The sequence below is a fragment of the Mytilus trossulus genome, chromosome 12 (genome assembly GCF_036588685.1).
Source record: "Mytilus trossulus isolate FHL-02 chromosome 12, PNRI_Mtr1.1.1.hap1, whole genome shotgun sequence".
Lineage (NCBI taxonomy): Eukaryota > Metazoa > Mollusca > Bivalvia > Mytilida > Mytilidae > Mytilus > Mytilus trossulus.
In genome coordinates this window covers 7,658,129-7,679,300 of record NC_086384.1, presented here as the reverse complement: position 1 = coordinate 7,679,300, position 21,172 = coordinate 7,658,129, and the positions used below count along the sequence as shown (strand labels likewise).

At 30.6% G+C, this 21,172-nt stretch overlaps 1 protein-coding gene across 2 annotated transcripts; it reads right to left on the bottom strand.

The window, feature by feature from the left end:
- Nucleotides 1–225: 225 nt before the first annotated feature.
- LOC134693024 (paired box protein Pax-7-like) lies at nt 226–20,933 on the bottom strand. Of its 2 annotated transcripts, none has more exons than XM_063553714.1 (6): nt 20,500–20,933; nt 15,092–15,607; nt 3,230–3,568; nt 2,192–2,310; nt 1,558–1,720; nt 226–791 (listed from the first exon to the last, which is right to left on the bottom strand). In XM_063553714.1, the coding sequence occupies exons 1-6, from the start codon at nt 20,579–20,581 to the stop codon at nt 667–669; spliced, it is 1,344 nt and encodes a 447-aa protein (XP_063409784.1). In that variant the 5' UTR covers nt 20,582–20,933; the 3' UTR covers nt 226–666. The 2 variants fall into 2 exon arrangements, with proteins under 2 accessions (XP_063409784.1, XP_063409785.1); XM_063553715.1 differs by lacking the exon at nt 20,500–20,933 and adding an exon at nt 19,029–19,157.
- Between the last annotated feature and the right edge of the window lie 239 nt (nt 20,934–21,172).

Sequence of the window (21,172 nt, the reverse complement as noted above, 5' to 3'; positions counted from 1 at the left end):
TAACAATTTAAAAAGTAAACCATTATAGGTTAAAGTACGGCCTTCAACACGGAGCCTTGGCTCACACCGAACAACAAGCTATAAAGGGCCCCGGGAAAACCAACGGTCTAATCTATATCTATAAACAAAACGAGAAACAGATAAAAAATTATAACACAGTAAATTTCAAATAATTATATACATTTATATAAATGAAAGAAATTTCAATGAAAGGCTAGCAAAGACTAGAATAAAGCACAGGATAGATGAATGAGTTGAATAATATATATATATACATACAATGAGATTTCAATGATATAGCAATAGTACACACAATATATATCTAATATGAATTACTGCCAAAGGTCATCAGAAAGAGCAAGAATATTTCATTTCAGACATAAAAGTTTTGTCCGTATTTAACAATATACACATTACAAAAGACACATGTCAATAAGAGATACGCTAAAACGTCATTCTTTGCTTGAATGTCATTCATTATATCATACAGACATCATTTTAAGGCACGTGCTATTCCATCTGTAATACTTCCGGTCTGGAATTTCTGGGTCCTCCATTTCAAATCTCGCAAACCATGCAGTGAGATTCCTGCCTCGGGTTACATACCGGTCTTTCCATTGCCTATAAAAATCAAAGGCGATTGACAATCATTTAAAATTCTTTGAATCAATAGCTAGCCGTCATTTTCCCAGAATCGTGCATCAATCCTAAGGCAGCAGAATGCTCACGTGACTTCATCCTTAAAGCTACAAGACTGTCATCAACTGCACATCTCTCCATGGATGATGGTACTGTAAAAGAAATAAGCAAACAAATTAAAATTCGGTTATATAGACATGAAACTGTACTGCAAGACACATTTGTAAATAAAAATACACCGATGAACCCCATACTGCAGAAAGGAACTTTTCGTTTAATTATCGATATTAAAGTCAAATAATGAACATTAACGTAAATGAAACAACTGTGTTAGACAGGTCTTTGACAATCTGTAAACTTTTTGACATTTTGAACAGCTAAGACTCCACAACTGAAGATGGAAGCGAGAGTCTGAATTGCTTTTTGAACAGTTAGTTGGTGTTCGTCAGTGCATCTACATACACATTATACATGTTTCGAATTATAATTAAACTAAGAAGTTTGGTATCCGTCATCAAGACAACTTACCAATATATTGTGCAATGCTGTATGTTTTATTTGTGTACATATCAAAATGTGTAACACATAGATTTGTAATACTGCTGTAATGTGTAACACATACATTTGTAATACTGCTGTAAGTCAAAAGTGAAAATTAACTCAATTTTATTTGTTTTTCGCTATTTCCTTTGTACATAACTCAGGCTGATGAATTTCTCGTTTGAATGGTTTTACATTTGTCATCTCGATGCCTTTAAAGGCTAAGTATGTGGTATGGGCTTTGCTCATTGTTGAAGGACATACGGTCACCTATGTGATTTGGTCTGTTGTAGAGAGGTGTCTCGTGAACAGTCTTATCATATCTTCTTATTTATATATCAAATACATGATTATCTAATGCTTCTTGTAGATTTTTACCTCCAGCTATGTGAGAGTTATAGTACTTGGACATATCTGGGTATGGATGAGGATAATGACCGGAAGTCGCTGCATATGGAAGGGAGCTAACTGTTGACGTCACTGGACTATTCCAACTATTTGTAAATGTTTCTGCATTGCTGTGAGCGGCCATGCTGTTAACCTAAAAACGAAAAAAAATTAATTAAATATTCAAACTGTCCAAAATAATGTAATTCAAATTTTACTACCCATGTGTTTTGTGGTTACTCGAGATACCTTCTTGTAAAACATATATCAACAAAAATACACGAACTCATGCACAGCTTGCAACCAATAATATTTAATACCCATAACTTTTAATATCCATGACAATTGTTTTTCCGTTATAAGCAGATATTGAGTAAAATTTATTTTACATATGTAAAAACAAAAGCTTTATCATTTACATTTATAATCCATTATATATTACTGACAGTATATTAATTAGCTTAGGTTTCTTTATTTATGATGATAAAGTGCAAATTTGTGATAGAAAACTATTTCTTAAATTGTACATTTCGTAAAGCGATTAAAAAAGTGCATATATATATCATATATTAACGATGGTTATTATGGAGTATATACAATATTGAATTATTAGGTAGTTTTGTACCTGTGATGTATGAGACAGATATGAATCCATGATGCCAGCATATGAGGGTTCTCCAGGTTTGAGGGTCTGGCTTAGTGACTGTAATGATTGAGCAACTGTATTCCTGTGCCACAGACTATCTATAAAACACACAAATAATACATTTAAATACACGTATTCCTGTGTCATAGACTATCTATAAAACACACAAATAAAACATATAAATACACGTATTCCTGTGTCATAGACTATCTATAAAACACACAAATAAAACATATAAATACACGTATTCCTGTGTCATAGACTATCTATAAAACACACAAATAAAACATATAAATACACGTATTCCTGTGCCACAGACTATCTATAAAACACACAAATAATACATATAAATATAATAAAAACTGATACACGTTAGAAACTATATTCTAACTAACAGTATGGAACGCCATAGCTGTCTTATGTGTCTTTTTTATTGCTTTTCTATTATAAGATGGTGCTTTTCTATTATAAGATGATGGTTTTCTGTTATACGATGGTGGTTTTTTATTATAAGATGATAGTGCACCATCTTATAATAGAAAACCATCATCTTATAATAGAAAACCACCATCTTATAATAGAAAACCACCATCTTATAATAGAAAACCATCATCTTATAATAGAAAACCACCATCTTATAATAGAAAACCACCATCTTATAATAGAAAAGCACCATCTTATAATAGAAAACCACCATCTTATAATAGAAAAGCAATAAAAAAGACACATAAGACAGCTATGGCGTTCCATATAACTGTTTATGTATAGGTTTTGTATTGCAGGTTTTTTATTTTTACGACATACGTACGTAAAACTTATTTAAACCCACCACGTTTGGTGTCTGTATCTGACTAGGCTATCTGGACTTTGAGTGGCTTATTGTTGCAGTTTGTCTTTCTTTGTTTGTGTGCGTTTTCATTTATTCTCGTCCTGAACATGCAATAAGAAATTTGCCACTGAACGTTAAGCAAGAAACAATTAATCAATATATATGTACCAACATTTTTAAATAGTTACCTTGAGCTGTTGGGATTGGATAGGTTGAGGGGTCATGGAGCATGTAAGAGTGGTTTGGCATTCCACCGGGAACTTGTAGGAGGCTGTTGAGGGCCGAGATCTGATTGCTGCCAACTTGTTTCCTCCATCTAGCTCTTCTATTGCTGAACCACACTTGTACACGGGCCTCCGTCAACTTTGTACGTTGAGCTAACTCCTCACGCGTATATATATCCGGATAGTGAGTACGTTCAAACGCACGTTCCAATTCTTCCAATTGCTCCGCTGTGAAAGTAGTCCTACTACGTCGCTGTTTACGCTTCAGGTGTAACCCTGGTTCCGATTCACAGTCAGATAACTCTGCAATAAACCAAAGAATTTTTATGGAACTATTTAATGATTTATACAAATGTAAAAATGTGTACCCATTGCATGTTGTTTACAAACAGAACATTCTATCACCTTGAAATAAAGACCTTGAGTGTTGACAATATATCATTTGTACCTTTTTTCAAATTAGCACTATTTCTAATATATGTCTCATAAAATATTTATGCATTTGACCTTCCAAATACAACAATGTTCACAAACGTCATTAATATTACTATTGTATGCACAAATTATATAGCTTCCAATGCATTGAAAATATAATTCTTTTTTAATTGTGCTTAAATTTATCAATATGCTGAAAGTATTAAAAGAATAATAAAGAACATATACTTGTATTTGTATGTTCTAACTCAAATTGTAATGTCTTTACTTCGTTTCTTTCAATGTGCAAGCTATTTATTTTATTTGTCATAATATTATAAATCTGGGTTTTTTTCATTATTCAAATAAGGAAAAAATATAGTTGTTACTCTTTCCATTTGTGAACAGTTTTGCAATCATGTTCCAGGACCAGTGTTGCATTTTCAGTACAAATTAATGTTGCGATTGCGTACAATAGCTTCTGTCGATAGTGACTGTGTCAACTTACAAACTCTCAATTTTATGAACTAAACAAATTATAATATTTTTTATACATAAATAAATTACGAAATGTCGATCAGAACCTATTTATTTTTGCAGTTTACCAAAAATTATTTTAATGCTTCATTTTTACAATTGGTTGAATTGTTGTTATTAAGCTTGATTGCACATTAGGTGAAAAAAGTAATAATTTATAAAAATGGATTTGGTGCGTTACAATTTTTGATTTTCGTAGAATAATCTATAAACTATTGTTAACCAAACTTCTTTGAGATTCTTTAGATTTACTATACAAATCCTTGGTCATAATATCGCGGGTGATAATTTACCAGAACCCGTCTTAAAAAACAGTAACTGACTATTTAAAACATCGCAATCATATGTGGACAACCGGTCAGATATTGGACTGTTATATCAAGATTTTTGTCAAAAGTTTTCCTACTGTTTTACAATGTCTTATCGGAGCCTTTTATAGCTGACTATGCGGTATGGGCTTTGCTCAATGTTGAAGGCCGTACGGTGACCTATAGTTGTTAATGTCTGTGTAATTTTGGTCTTTTGTGGATAGTTGTCTCATTGGCAATCATACCACATCTTCTTTTTTTTTTTATATGTATTGAAAAAAAATTCATAAAAGATAATCGATCGACAAAACATTTTTCTTTAAATATAAGATGAAAATGTTACTTAACTATGATAAAATCGAATATAAACAACCTGTTATCATCCTTTAAAGCATAAATAATTGTCACATCAGTTTGAAATTAATAACTATTACATTTAATCACGATGAAACTGATTACAATACATGAAACTGATTAGATAGAATATATAATTAACGTGAAGACTCCATTTAATATGCTGTAAATAATTTCAATGTTTTTCTTCATTAGCAAAAGAACACTGCCTCTTCTAATTTTTCGGTTAAATAAATTCCATATTTCGTCTTATTAAGAGCTTACTTTTAATAATTCCGTATGTTGAAGGAAATCTATATTAAAAGTGATTATTTTCTTGATCTAAAAGCATTTGAAATTGTAATTTGCCGTATCGGGGTCATTTAAGTCTACCCTAAAGAAAATGTTAAGATTAATCGGTTGAAGCGGAAGGATATCTGACGAGTCCCAGCGGGATTCCGGATAGCGTCTATCATAGAAAAATAAAAAGTAGCCGCAGCGTGAAAAAGTTCTTATTTGTATTGAAACACCGAGATTTCCAATTATTCACCACGAAATTGCTACCTTAATGGTGGAATTGACAAACAATCGCTTTATACACTCACCAGTGCTTAGAAACGCCTGAATTCAAGGAAAGAATTAGCCACGCTGAGAACGAGGCGGTACGTCACCGTCAACAGTAAAACACGAAACGCTCAGATGGTGTTTTTTCTAGTGCATTAGTTTCACATCTTGCATCATATGTTGATATCCGTACAGAATTAATGATATCTAGTACAGCTTATCCTGCTTTGTAACATTGAAAAGAAATCATTTTTGAAAGGTCTTAGGGGGCCAATGTCCCTGATTTTTTTTTTCACACGAGGGCTGTTAATCAAAACTCTTTCAATCTAAACTGACAGTAATCAGCTCGATGTGTGTGTTTTTTTAAGTATAGAAGCTGATATTCTGGTCAGTTTCGTATTATTAATGCCTACAGGTAGTGCGAAACTTAAAACTTACGGAGTGACTGACAGGTTTGGGCATATTCGAGTAATGAAAAAAGCAGTTATAAAAAAAGAAACTTTTCATCCAAACCATTATTCTATCATAAGTAAAACTAAGTATTGCTTTTCCTGTACATATCATTTTAAGAAATGTTCCCGCTACGAACTAGAACAAAAAAACTTATATCAACACAAATGATGAAATACAGTGCGTCTTTACTGTTTTGACCACAAAAATGTGCAAGACTCCAATCTACATACTTTCTATTGAGAAACAAATAGGAATCCGTTTATCGTATAACAATCTGCGTGTGACATGCTTTCAGATGAAAAACATTTAAATGCAAATCTTTTCTTTGTTTTGTATAGTTTTTGTAAGTATGTAATATCTATGTACTTTTATGCAGTATTTATTGGTTTACTGCGTAAATATAAATTCTCTACAAATAAAAATACCTATGAATTAACAAGACAATGTTATATAAAGTATAAAGTATATTATACCGTATGATTCATTGATTTCTGTTGTTAAGCGTGCAGCGGCAAACATTCCATGTACATTTTATTTTGAAATAAAATACATTTTACGTAAATAACGCTTTTTATTATTATTTTTATGAAAGGGTGTCATCTTCGCTTATAATGAGATACAAATACAAACTATTCTTTAAGCAGTTGATGTTTTATAAAATCACGGGAAAGAGCAGTTTTGTTTGACAAAATATATTTCCAAGTAATAGTGGTGTACTACTAAAATTGAGAATTGAAATGGGGAATATGTCAAATAGAGACAACAACCCGACCTCTGAACCCGACCAAAAAGCAGATAACAGCCGAAGGCAACCAATGCTATCTAGATATCAAATGCTACAATGATTGAAAATTAACTTTAAATTTACATTATTTATTTCTTTTTTTCGCATTTGAATTAAAAAGTTTGAAGCAGAGTGTATTTATATAAATAAAATATATATAATAAACTACTGAATTGAATTTGTTGCATTTCTATATTTTCTTATAAGTTGTGCTCAAAGCCAAAATTTTATAATTGTACACTGAAATACAACATACTATTTATTTTTTTACTTTTACCAGTGAAGTTATTTCGTTTAAGGTCAACAGTGTATGCGAACGACGTGAAAAGAACAAATTTGGCTTTGTCGAACTTTAAGGTTACAATTCCGTCCATTCAAAACACTATCAACTGGCCTAATAAAGTTGTTTTATAAATCTCGATGTTGACAGCATGCCATGTTTCTGCTTTACAATGCAAGCTCTTTTGTGTTTAAGGTAAAATATTTAATTCTTAATGTTCCCATTTGCACGTATAATAGATCTTATCCACGGGGGAGAGACGGGAATAATATTGGTTATATTTTTTTTGAAAAATAAAATTGAAATGAAATTGAGATGGAGAATTGGTCATTAAGTTATCCGTGACAATTTGATTACAAAGCTGACCCTTGACAGTTCGATTCATTAAATTTCGTCAACCTAATGGGGATTAACGACCCAATTATCATGAGAAACTGACCGATGCTAAATGAAATCATGCCGAGACAAATTTAACCTAAAAAGCATATATGAAAATGAATTATAAACTTTTCTTCAATGGGAATTTTAAATATCTGAATGGGTGCAAACATCGAAAACAAATGATATCTTGTGCTCTTTAGCAAACCTTAAAACTAGTATGTCACAAGACAGATTGTTTTATTTTTCTCGCTTCCGCTGTGTAAAAATGATTCACGGTAATTTGTATATATTTTATTTTTTATATCACTTGTTCTGTTCTTCAATTAAATTTTTAGTCCAATTTTTCCAATGGTCTTTCTTATCAATTTTAATATCTTCATACTATAACCACACTGTTTATCTTTAATAGCGTATTGTATAGGATGTTTAATTAATTTGACTGCTGAATTTAAGTTTTGAACAGTGAAATATCATTCAATGAGATTCGATTTAATTTCAAAATCTTTTTGTTGTAATGTGATTTCCTTCTTAAATCTTAAATAAACGGCAATTATTTAAATAATCATTAAACCAATATTTTTATTACATTTTAGTTTTGTTATATCTGAAATTATTTCCGCAATCTTTCTAACTTTGAATGTTATCTCTTATAGTAATCCTCCAATTAACGTGTAAACAAAATTTTATGATACCATCCAAAATGTTTGGAAGAGATGTCGCAAATCGTAATTTTCTATAAATTATCACATCTAATAAAAGACTACTAAATGATGACACGAAAGATACATTTAATTAAGAAAATATCCCAGTTTATTCTATTGTCATAATGTGTTATTAAACTAATTATCTTCTCTATACCTGACGTAATCGAGCAGACCGCCAGCCATTTTACAAGCTATTGGATTTATGATAGTGCGAAGATAAACAACAGCTCGTTAAGGTGGGAGGTTACTGAATCAGCCTCCAGCTCTGAACAATTTTTACAATATGTCTTTAACCCAGCATGGTGGTGTTCTTAAGTATTGTAATAAGTTTTATAATTGAAATTAAGATGTTTTATAGAAAATTAAAAAGGAAGATTATATATGTTCCACTTCTTTGATCTTTATCAGAAATTAAAATTTAAGTTTTTGCTAAAGTTGATATCTGAAATCAGTATTGTAACATAAATCGGTAAATGCCATTTAAAATGATTTCTTTTTATCACAAATTCGTGTCTGAGACTGTCGTATCTCTTTAACGCAAGTTATTTACAATTTTAAAAGTGAAATTTAACAATGGAATAAACATATAATGTTGCAAAATATAAATATATAGCCAAATAAATGATTGCAGTTTTGTAAATTTCAATGTAATTTGGAAACAAGAAATGCCATTTATGAATCCATAATATTCTGTTATTGTCAAAATATTTCTCTCTGTTTGTTGATACTGTATATACCAAGCCAGGAATATGACAGATGTTATCTATTCGTTTGATGTGTTTGGACGTTTGATTTTGCCTTTTGATTTTGGACTTTCCTTTTTGAATTTTCCTCGGAGCTCAATGTTTTTGTGTTTTTACTTTTTTCTTGAAACTGTACGGTGGTGTTTTTTTCTTCTTCTCTACACGTAATTTAATATAGATTAAAACATCGTAAAATGAGAAACAAAAGAAAAGAATAATTAGATAATATATGCAGGGTTTCCTTTTTGATCTTTGAGTATTTTGGGAATAAGGGAGTTATAAGTTATTCCACTGCTCTGATTTCCAGACTGATAGTTCTATGGTCAATATTGGCCACAATTGACCACACATTGGTACGAAGTAATGACCATTTTATCAAAGATCTTCCTGTAATAATTATTCGTTTGAAGATTTCACATCCGTTTATTGGTCTGGGATGGAGGTGTAAGAATTTAACGGTACACTTTAATAATTAATTGATCATCGTCTGGAGAAAACAAAGGCTTAAAACCATAGAGGGTCGTTAGTCTTTTGAAATCGAAAATCATTATAAAATCAGGAAACGAACAGTATTTGAGGGCAATAAAACATCTTAATTTAATTCATAAATTACTTAATCATCTAACTGTAAGGGGGTAATATATTTCTTTTACTTGTGTGAACAGAAGCCTTGGATACTTTACTGATGAAAGATTTTGTTTTGAAAACTAGAATATGAAGAGGAAAATAATAAAAGCGTTTACAGGAAACTTGCAAAAAAGGGTAATTCGTTCTAATAGAAATGTGAAAAATAGAAATGCCCGTTCTCAGTTGAAAACTTGTATTTTCAAATTAAAGCCATGATATCAAAAAATAAAAGAACAAGTTTAATACTTAATGCACGATGGTACGCGTGGATAAGAACTTTCAAACTTGTACTAAACTCTCTCAAGCTGACTTAAACCAATTCGCAAAAAATCAGATACAAAACAAAGAACATTAATGTAATTATAAGAAAGATATGCTGTGTTCTTGCAGTTATGGTGCTGTTTCATTTGTATGCTGAATTTAACTTGTTTGAATTCGCTAGCCATTAGTTAATTGAAAACAATTTATAACAATTCATGTATAAGAAATCAGTTTTCAGCTTCATGGGAAATTGACATATATACAGATGGGCAATTACAATTAAACATTTAATTGTGTTGATTTCCGTGACGTCAATTGGGAGACAATTTTACGGTAACGTCCCATGCCTCCAGTTTTAACAGCTAAATAAAATAAGAAAGGAAGGACCGTATTGCTGGCAACATTTGTAGAAAATTGATTATAATCCAAGCCTGTTTTGACAATTTGCTCCCATCCATAAATTTATACCTTGAAAATTGATTTTCTAAACTTGTTCAACATTTCAAAATAAAGACACGGTAACTTCCAGGGCGATTTTCTTTTTATTTCATTTGGTTTCTTTGGGTTACTTTTTTTTAAAATTTTGTGTCTAAATTTTTGACATTCTTCGTCAAATTGATAAATATTATTTTTAATTTTCTTGCTATATATAAAACGAATACATTGTACCAACAGTTTAAAAGTATTTTGCTCAAAGAACTAAAGAAACTTCAGGAATTGAAGTTCTTGGCGGTAAATAAAATATACATATTATGTTTCGAGGTAAAAAAAAACCAACAACACAAAAGGTTTTGATATACCTCATCTAATTGTGGCATCTATAGGTCTTACAGTAAAGATTTGATATTTTTCATTTGTTTTTATTTTGGCCATTTAGTTAATGCGTCTATAAACGTATAATATTTTAAGCATCTTGCAGTATACCTTAAGTGTGCCTTGGTTAAACAATAATTATTTTTAGAAATTATATTTTCAAACTATTTTTTTTCTTTTTTTCTGAAATATGATAACTGAAAATATGTTTTTATAATTTAACAAACATTTCAAGTAGTTATTTTAATTGTGTTTAGTCCACAACACTTAACCCATGGAAGTTTTATATACATAGAATTAGTCCAAATACACCATGTATAAAATACAGAATCGGAGACAATAGTCTTTCGGTATAAAACTATTAGAACTCATCACAATTTACACCAATTTCTTTTTGTCACTTTTTGTTAATTTTTTCATTTTACTCTAACAATAATTTCCTCCCAGATAACTTTTCCTTTGTAATAGTTTGCACGGAAAAAGGGACACAAAGCATTTGAAAATGAAAAGTATATTTTGGGGACCTAATGTTTAACAATTATTTTGTATTTTCCCCAATATATTTCGTAACTTCGTGCATGAATGCTTTCATATGTAAAAAATAAACAAACAAGTCCAACTGTCGTTAATAAGCAATCTTGTTTTATAATATTAAAAACAAATATAAGCTCCACTAAAATAAATTGGTCGTCTGAGCCAAAGATTGGCATTGAAGCTAAATACGAAAAGTTTTAAGACAAAGTTTAATATACGGAAAAATAATATTTCAATCAAAATTCCGTAATTTAATTGAAGAAATATGGTTGTTTTACATCATTCAAAACTACATCTTATGCAGCGAATAAATGTATCTACAATATGAAAATATTAATTTCACTTTCTCACGGAAATTGATATAAAATTGTCATCTTAAACTCATTTAATTTTTGATCTAACTTCTCGTATTTTAAGATTTTTTTTGCAATGAAACAACTTGAAAGAAAATATCTATTTTTTACCAAAGAAGATATTGAAAACTCGTTCAATTGGAAGATACAGAAACATATTGGTTCGTTGTAAATGTTGCATTTTAAAATGTTCATTTAACATTCGTCAATAATCAACATACAAAAACATTAAAAAGAAATAAAATTTAATAGTAAATGTTGAAATTTTAAAACTATTCAAATGTCCATTTCTCGATGTCGAGTCGGTTTGACGCACACAGTATATCACTGTTTCCTTCAAAATTGTTCGGGTCGTTTTGAGCTTTATTTACACGTAAAATCAATCATTATGAATTGTCAGGCAATTAAATTCTCGTTTCTGGCTCCAAAGGACCCATAATAGGTTGTTTTATCTTTGGAGTGTCGAAAATTTATTACGGATACCGTATTGTCGGTTTCAACACCTACTTCGTTTTTATTTTGTTTTCCTAATTGTTAAAAAAGGATTTGATACAGAGTTTCAATTATATTACCCTTAGAATTACATCAAGCTGATCACAATCAAATTTGGTATGTCATAGAAAATGCAAAGTATTATAAAATGACAAGGGTCGTTCTATAATCTCTGATATTATCCCGTACGCATCTTTTTAAGTCGGAAAAATGGCGTGGTTGCTGCAATAGCTTTCCCATTACGAAACGACTGCATAAAAAGATTTTGTCAATGGATCGGAAAATTTATGTTAATCACGGATAAATCGTCGAGGAATTGCGATTGTAAACTGCACGATTTAGTTTTAAGTATTATTAGTAAAACGTCGTTATCGTAAAGTGTTCATAATTGACAAATGAACGGTTGCTCGGAAGTGTGCATTTCTTGTTACATTACCTCTCTATATCTCCGTAATTACAAATCAAATGCATTGTAGCAATATTAAAGCTCCCCTAAAAGATGAGGGGTAACGTAGCGAAAATGAACCGAATACAGTACTTGTACATCCGAATTCATCATGCTCACAGTACGTGTACATTCTTCTCAAGATAACTGACTAGCTTCATGTACATCGATGGCATCTGATTGTAATAACTTGGGTTTTCCAACATTATTTTTTTAGTTTACAAAATATTCTTGGTTGCAGAATGTTGACATACTTGGCTTACATTTGTTTTACAAGTAAATCACTTCAATTTGTTTTAAAAGTAAATCACTTCAATTTGTTTCTTAATTCTTATATTATATATTCATTGCAAAGATGGAAATAGTTGAACTTTAGACAATAATATTAAAATGTAGAGAATTAAAGAGAAAATGCGTTGCTCACCAATCTGTTTATTAAGAAGATAATATAGCATACATATCCATTTTTTTACATTAATTAGGCCGTTAGTTTTCTCGTTTGAATTGTTTTACATTGACTTATCGGGGCCTTTTTATAGCAGCCTATGTGGTATGGGCTTTGCTCATTGTTGAAGGCCTTACGGTGACCTATAGTTGTTAGTGTCTTTTTCATTTTGGTCTTTTGTGAATAGTTGGCAATCATACCACATCTTTTTTTTATATTTAGTAAATGAATTTTGTTTCTAACAGCAACTTTTATGTTAACACTATAGGGTTCACCAGTAAGATACCTAAAATGTTAGGATATTATAGTTACTTTTCTTATAATATCTATAATGTCTATATAATTGTAAGTTTAGTGCTTTTCAAAAACTTGGTTTTAAGTCAGTCTAGTATATGCTGTTCAGTAGCTTTTCAGACAATTCAGTGTGGTGTTGTTTTTTACTTCTAAAAATGCTTAACCTAAGACTTGACAGATCTTAATTGTCTGAAATAATCAGGGAAAATTAAGAAATGTAGATAAGTCTGAAAAATTGACCGAACGACAGACTTTATAATGCATTATTGAATCTTTAAAAGATCAGTTCAAATAAAAATAACCGTTGCAATTCAAAATTAGTTTTCTCATTGTTGAAGTCCATATATACGATGACCTATATAGTATTGCTTATATCAATGACATTGGTTATCGGAAATCATACCACATTCTTATTTTAATATTACTAGATGAGCTGCAAAAAAAATTTAGCTAGACAACATCTAGTGCTCTCAAGTTAAGATGGCAAACATAAATCTGCAAGTTCAAAATATTTTACCGTCATAAGATCATTTGGAACTTTGACTTGAAAGTGGTCTATCTGATGAGGCTTGTCAGATACCCAGAGAAATGTTGATTTGTAAGTTTACTTTTGCTCCTAATAATATGTATACAAACACGCATTAAAGTTAAAGACCTGAGAAACAGTTACTTTATTAAACCGGTATTACAAAAGAAATGACAAAAAAGATTGTCGCAAAGAGAAGTAAATTACTGACTTGATTTTGAATGCTCAGCATAGACTTGTTGGAGAAGGAATAATTGCAAAGCAATTCTGCTTAATAAAATACATGCAATGAGATCGAAATGTAATTTCAATCATATTTGTCTCCATTTCTCACCCTTTACGGTAGACACCCCCACCCCGAGAATGTACTGTAAATGATATTTTTTTAAAACCACCATAATCAGAACTCAAAATAAAAAAAAGTCAAATATATTGACATATATAGATTATATTTATATAGATATATTGATATAAAGCTATTTATATTTATTCTCTAACCAACTGAAGAGGATACAAAAATGATTTTGTTTCTGTTGACCATGCACTGGCATTTTTTTGAAAGTATAGAACTATGGTTTTATTTCAGAGGCAACCTCAGATATATTTTCGAAACTTAACACTCTACGAATGATGACAACTTACATGCTAGCCCTGCGCTATTATAAGAGAAGCTATTCAAACATTTTAAATTCCATTTCATTTCTTCATGATGTTAAACAAACGACCATGCACTAATTCAAACGATAGGTTGAAATTTTACAAAATTATACACAAACATATGCATATATAGTGATAACAATTCAATATGATTATCCAATATGTGCAAAAAAAAATTCCTTTCAGCACGACACAACCTGAACTTTAAAAAGGAGTAGGTTCAGTAAGACCCCTTTTTGGCCCCAAAATATAGCAGTTTTACAAAATTGTTAAAATGTAAACTTTTAGTTATTCGTTGGACAGTTGAATGCTTCTGCTACATAAATATGGGATGATTTTGACAATACAATGCACATATATCCGAGTACTAGCACCATTAAGTCATGCTAAATTACTGAAATCTTCACAAATATAGCATTTTAGTTAAATTTTAGACGGTTTTCGTGTAAAACGGATTTGGCCACATTCGTGTTCATCCTCAATATTGAAATGCAAGTTGCATTTTATGATAATACATAACATATATAAAGGTTAAGAATGAACACGGATGTGGCCACTTTCCTTTTTGACAAAAACAATCTGAAAAATTACTTTTTCGGCATGTTTGGTAGATTTTTCATATTTCAGCTTGAATCGGTGCGTTTTTTATGACTAAATCTGCAGTTAAAATTTTTCATATCAACTAATTGATTCAAATAAAATAGACACTTAAGTATTTAAAAAGTGGTCAAAATCTTTCGTCAAATGAACCTAAAATTTGAGGCCAAAATCGGTCCTTACCGGACTTACTCCTTTAAAATGTGACCATGACTTTTGGGTATATACGTTGAGAACTCGTGCGTTTCATGAATGGTTTCAAGTAATGAACTAAAACTTACCCTCATCAGAACCTTTCTTGTCGTCTCCTCGTAGAATCCCGTCTATACTGTGATTCTGTCGTATTTCCTCTTTTTTCTCCATTTCTTCCTCGTCGCAACTTAAGTCGCCTTCTTCCTCTGAATCAGTTCTGTGAAATTTACTGCGGAGCACTCGACTGATGGAACTTACACTCGGAACCGTTGTTCTGTCACATATATTATCTTTGATCAATCTGTCTCTAATCTCCCAACTAAAAATACCCGGATTCTCTCTCTTGTAATCTTCAATTCTCTTCTCTACTTCCGGTGTGGCCACCCTTGGTTTGCTGCCACCAATGACACCTGGTCTGATGCTGCCGGTCTCTTGATAACGCTGCAGGATTTTACTGACACAGCCATGGGACACTCGAAGTTGTCGACTAATTGTACACGGCCTCACTCCTTGGGATGCTAACTCTACAATTTGTAATCGTATATGATTTGGCAAAGGTCGACCATTGATAAAGACGCCACCCAACTGATTTACTCTGCCTTGACCTAAACATATACAATAAGAACAATAATAATATAATGTCGTTAAAAAATGAAAAAATAAACTATGTATTTATATTTGTTTAAAAAAACAAGTTTAAAACTAAATGTGAATTATTTATATGCATGCTATAAAAAAGGTCGAAACTAAAGATAAATATATGCTTGATGCCAGGCTATCGATGTTACACATATATATTTGATTGATTGTTTGAATGTTGCTTAACGTTCAGTTTCAAGCAGGATAGGCGTATTTTGACAAATAGATTTAGTGAAATGTATTTGAAATTTAATTTTTCACTTGTCTCTTGTATATTTTTGTTAATTTTCATACGCATTGTATTATTATTATTATTATTATTATTATTATTATTATTATTATTATTATTATTATTTAGTAAGCGATAGGGAAAACTGTCACACGTGAAAAGCTGAACAATCTGTTGAAAAGCACACACAATATATATGCATTTGTGGTAACGTACATTTCCTTAAAACCTTTGATAGTTTACAAATTTCCCTTGTATATGCTAAATATATTGCATGTCGGGATATAGTTTTAATGCCTCAAAGGAGTAATTTAGAGTTAGAGCGAAAATATTCCTTTATGATGGTTATAATTCGATTTATAAATCAATTTGAATACGTTGCTGTTTTACCAAATGCGTTTATTAACAATCATTTTAATAAAAAATAAATTAATTTCCCTTCAAAATTGATTTAACTATTATTAAATTAAGTATTAGAGTAAATGAAATGACAAAATGACTAAAGCAAAGTTAATCCTCTTATATAAACGAAATGATATAACAAAACGTCCCCGCCTTCTCATCGATTCTGTTTTCATCTTAAAACTTCTGTATCATTTACGGGACGGAGTGGATAATTTCTTCATTTTCCGGGATCAATTTTGTTCCGAGGTCTCTCGCACCCTATAATCCACGTAACAGCTTGACAGAGCTAATTTCTAAATAAGACACAGTATTAATACTAACATAGAACCTTAATTATCCTAGAAAATTACTTATTTATCGAATATTGAATTGTGTGCTCAAAACTACTTGAAAATAAGTCTACGCTGAAGTGGGTTTTCTGTTAAAACATGACAAATCTGTTTGTTACTTGTTCATTTCAAATACGGCACGTGTAAGCAGCAAATTAATACGGCTAAAAGTCAATTGGAAAAACGTGTTACACGTGTAGAATACAAGTTAATTCGGCCACTGGGAAATTACACACGAGTTTCGGACATTATATTTTTCCGGACAAGAGGTTATTTCTGACTAAAGGAAATTTTATATTCTGACTTTGTCAGTTAGTTTTTATTCATATCACTCACAATGTCAATTTCGATATCTTTTAGATCCATTAATATGTATTTGAAACATTACGTTCTATAGTTTTTTGAAGTTCTGTTTTGTAAAAAAAATATCGAATTTTTCATTTAAATTTAAAACACATACAAACTATATATCTGAACCTGTTGCAACTTCAGATTGTGAACAACATACATAATATAAACACTTCATTTTCACCCTAAGCTTTTGATGAGGTTCTTTGGTAGAAGTCAAAACGCTAAACCAGCATTTAGCTACAGAACTAATTTATATTTATAAAGCGATTGTAGATTTGCCATGGTTGTCTGTTTAAATTAATATATATGTGCACATGATTAGATGTCGAAAAGTAGAAAAATAAATATATGAAAAAAAATAATAATAAATGCACCGCTTATGTAAATCTTAAAAGCACAACAATACAATGGAAACAAATGTTTTGCGACTTGATATTTTTGTTTAACTTGCGCAATTTAATTCTCAATGAAACTTACGCTTGAAATATTCTTTGTTACCACTAAGGCTAAACCTCAAATAAACCAATAAATGCCTTAATTTACATGCATATTGACCTCCTAACAATAGAACATGCATACAGGAAACGTTTACTAAATCTTAGGTTATATTTGCCTTTTTACATGGGTGTAAAACGAGTGACAAATTTGTAAGATAAACATGATAAATGCACAAAAATACAATAAAAATTGCATCGTCTGAAAATCTTATTTTCTTTCTTAGTTTTCTCACGCGATTCGCGCGTTTCACTCGGAGTTTCGGTGTATTGATGTTTTTACGGCTGATGTTACACAAAATAGTATGTGTTGCTCTACGAATTTTGTGTGCAATGCCATTATCAACCGATTGACTATTTATTATATATACACATCAAGCTTTATATACAATAAAAAAAAAATCTGCTGTTTTTATTAACTTTTTCTTAAAATTAATCCAATTCTTTACCATTCGGTATTGTTGCTGTAAGAATTCTATTGATATTTTTTGTACAATATCATAAAACTGATTGCCTATTTATTTATCAAATCGGAGTTTTACGCTCCTCTGTTTAATTGCTACTTAACATTCAATTATCAATTATACAAGTTAATTAACAAGTTGTTTTCATCATGGGACATTAAATAACACGAAACAGGAGGGGGCGAATTTAAATAACAACATTAGACAAAATAAGTTTTTACTTAAAATGACACACATATACTTTCATTTGGAATCCTATTCAATCTGTGCTATGGTATTTATAAAAGGTTTTTTTTCTTGTTGGATATTTTTTCTTTTGTATTTTCTATATTGTAAATGTTTAATATACCTATCATTATATTGAATTTACCAATAATGGAAATAAAAAATATCTATTTATCAAAATGTATCTTTATTTATTCATTGATATATCCATACAAAGGAATATTGTATTTGTTACATATATTTTTTCATTCATCTCGACGAGGTAATGAATATATTTATTTTGACGAAAGTATAGAAATATAACTGAAATCAGACATTAGAAAAACAAAATATTTACTTTCTGAATGATAGCTTAAGGAAACATTTCTATGTAAAGTTTATCAATTTTAATCTTTCGTTTTGAAGATTATATATAGATAAAAGTGATGCCATATCAATTGGGAAATTGGTCTTAATATTTTAATTAATTTCACGAATATAGCAAGTTTCAGATAGTTTAAAGCAAGTCACAAAAGGCTAACGTATTGTAGTTTAACAGTATGAAATTTTAAATACGGCAAATTATAATTAGTAAAAGATTTTTCTATCTACTTTTAGGCACTGCTTCGATCCCCAAATAGAGATTTTCCTGCTCAACAATCGCCGCGATATAGCCTTTTTGTGTTAATGTGGCTTAAAGCAACATACAATCAATCAATCAATCCTGCTCAACAAATAAATGAAATTGACCGAATTACATTGTATTTACACTTATACATGATATACAACATATGTCCGTTCTTTATATATTATGGAATTATTAACAGAACCGCGACTTTTAGTTTGAGTTCGAATATCATGAATATGATTCAGTTATTAAGCGTAAAATTAATTTTCTTGTACATTCCTACCTTTTATTAAGGCTTCGGCTTCCATTCGGCAATACTCCATAACGAATGTACTTGTTCACACTCAATATTTGTAACTAGTGTGACGGTCTAAAATAAGTTGTGATCATGAATACTTCTTTTACTTAATGTATGCAAATTTATTCATAGAGTAGTAAGATTGAAACAATTGACACTTGCCTGGTCAGTTTATCATAGAGTATCTATTACAGGGTTATATCAGTTACAATTATTTTATGCTGATCTAATCGGTAATTAGGCTAAACCAATTACACGATATAGCTTAAGACCAAACTAGAACTTCAAAGACAATTTCAGGTGGACCAAACGTGGTCGAGGGAATTGTTTTATTAAGAGAGTACGAAGTTTGCTCTTGATTAGATTTTAATCGACGGTTTCTCCATAAGGTTTTCATGTACATATCAAAGTAACAAAGTTTCCGAACTGTTTAATCCATATGGTTAAAATAGTAAGGTTCTTCCCCATGTGTTAAAATTAGGAAAATCAAAGGAATTGGATAAATACCGTTGAACAATATATTTTGATTAATGTAGCAAATATAAATCTTTTCTTATTTACCGGCATTTCAGTGCAAAGATGGTTATGAGCAAGATTTTTTATACCACTATTGTGATTGAACTCATGAAACAGTAATTCTATGATTAAAGTACATAATGCCATATCAAACCTCAAAAGGACTAAATTAATTGAACTAGTTTTGCCAAAAAATATCGCTTTCATATTCTTTTAAGTCTATATATAATTTTTTTTATTATAGAGTCTCACCACATACAATGTATTTAAGCAGAATCACGTGTATATATGTCTCTGATTTAAGTTTGCTGTTGAATTTGAGATTTCAAATTTTGTGATATTTTTGGGGGTCTATAATTATTTTTTAAGTGTGAAATATTTGAGCTTTCTTTAAGAGGGTATATTCAGAAAAGTGCAAAGCGCTTCGGACTAAAATAAATTGTTGTTTTCATTTGCCGTGCATTCAGTTAAATATATTATAACTGCTGTAGAACGTAAACAAATATTTCAGCTTTTCTGATGACGGAAAATCCAGAAAAGCGCAAAGCGCTTCGGACTCACGAAATTTATTAAGCGTTGCTTTCATTTACAAATCATTAAATTAAATATAGGATGTCCACCAGAACCTAAACATGGCACTAGATCATCAAGTAAATTAGTCCGTCAGGTTCACAATTACAAGAAAACTAATGTTTAATTTCACAGATAATATACAATATAATTTATTGTTTTACTTTTCAAAGGTTTTGTTTTGATAAGAAATGTTTATTTCCATATAAATCGTATCGTACCTTGACGGGAGACCATTACACAAATTAAACAGGGTGTATTTCCGTGTGTAAATCACGTAGGTTACAAATTAGCCGTGATGAACCATAATCTTACCAAAGTTACAATGTACCCTAAATAAAGTGCTTTTAGCTGAAATAAGTATAAATACCTTCCATATGTAGACCGGGCATCAGTCCTAAAGCAGCGAGATGATACGAAAACATATTGTTCAGCATCTTATTTGGGTACATTGGTTAAAAAAGTCCACTATTTCAAATATCTTGTCAGCCAATTTAGTCCAAATGAATTGTAACAAATTTTACATGCATAAAAGTTTTTTCTAACTTTTCAAATAATATTTCCCAATTTCTCCTATTATGCTCCACGTGCGAAATTGTCAGTTTCAGAAGTTGTTGAAAATCAAAATAACGGAATGACTCCTTATAATTATAAATATTTGAGCGTGGAACTAATATTTTATGGCAGTTATGATCATTTCGCCTGATGATAATAAACCATGAAGAAACGGGACAAAGGTTTTTAACATATATATCTGACAATTACGAAGTTATTTTTTATTTGAAACTTGTGGTTGGATAAAGCCTCATCACGTGGGAAAGATGAAAGTATTTTAATCAATTGGCGCAAAAACTAATTTGTTTCACTTACCAGACTTTGAAAAAGCTTCAGGTAAAGTAAGGACATCAATGGGCGTGGCAAACAGGTAAATGATATTATCGACCAATTATGATCGTCGTGCTAATATTTACTTTTCAATTTCATCTATAAAGGGGCGGGGACGAAAAAGGGAATTTGCTGTCATACTGGCTTGGCGGGATGGC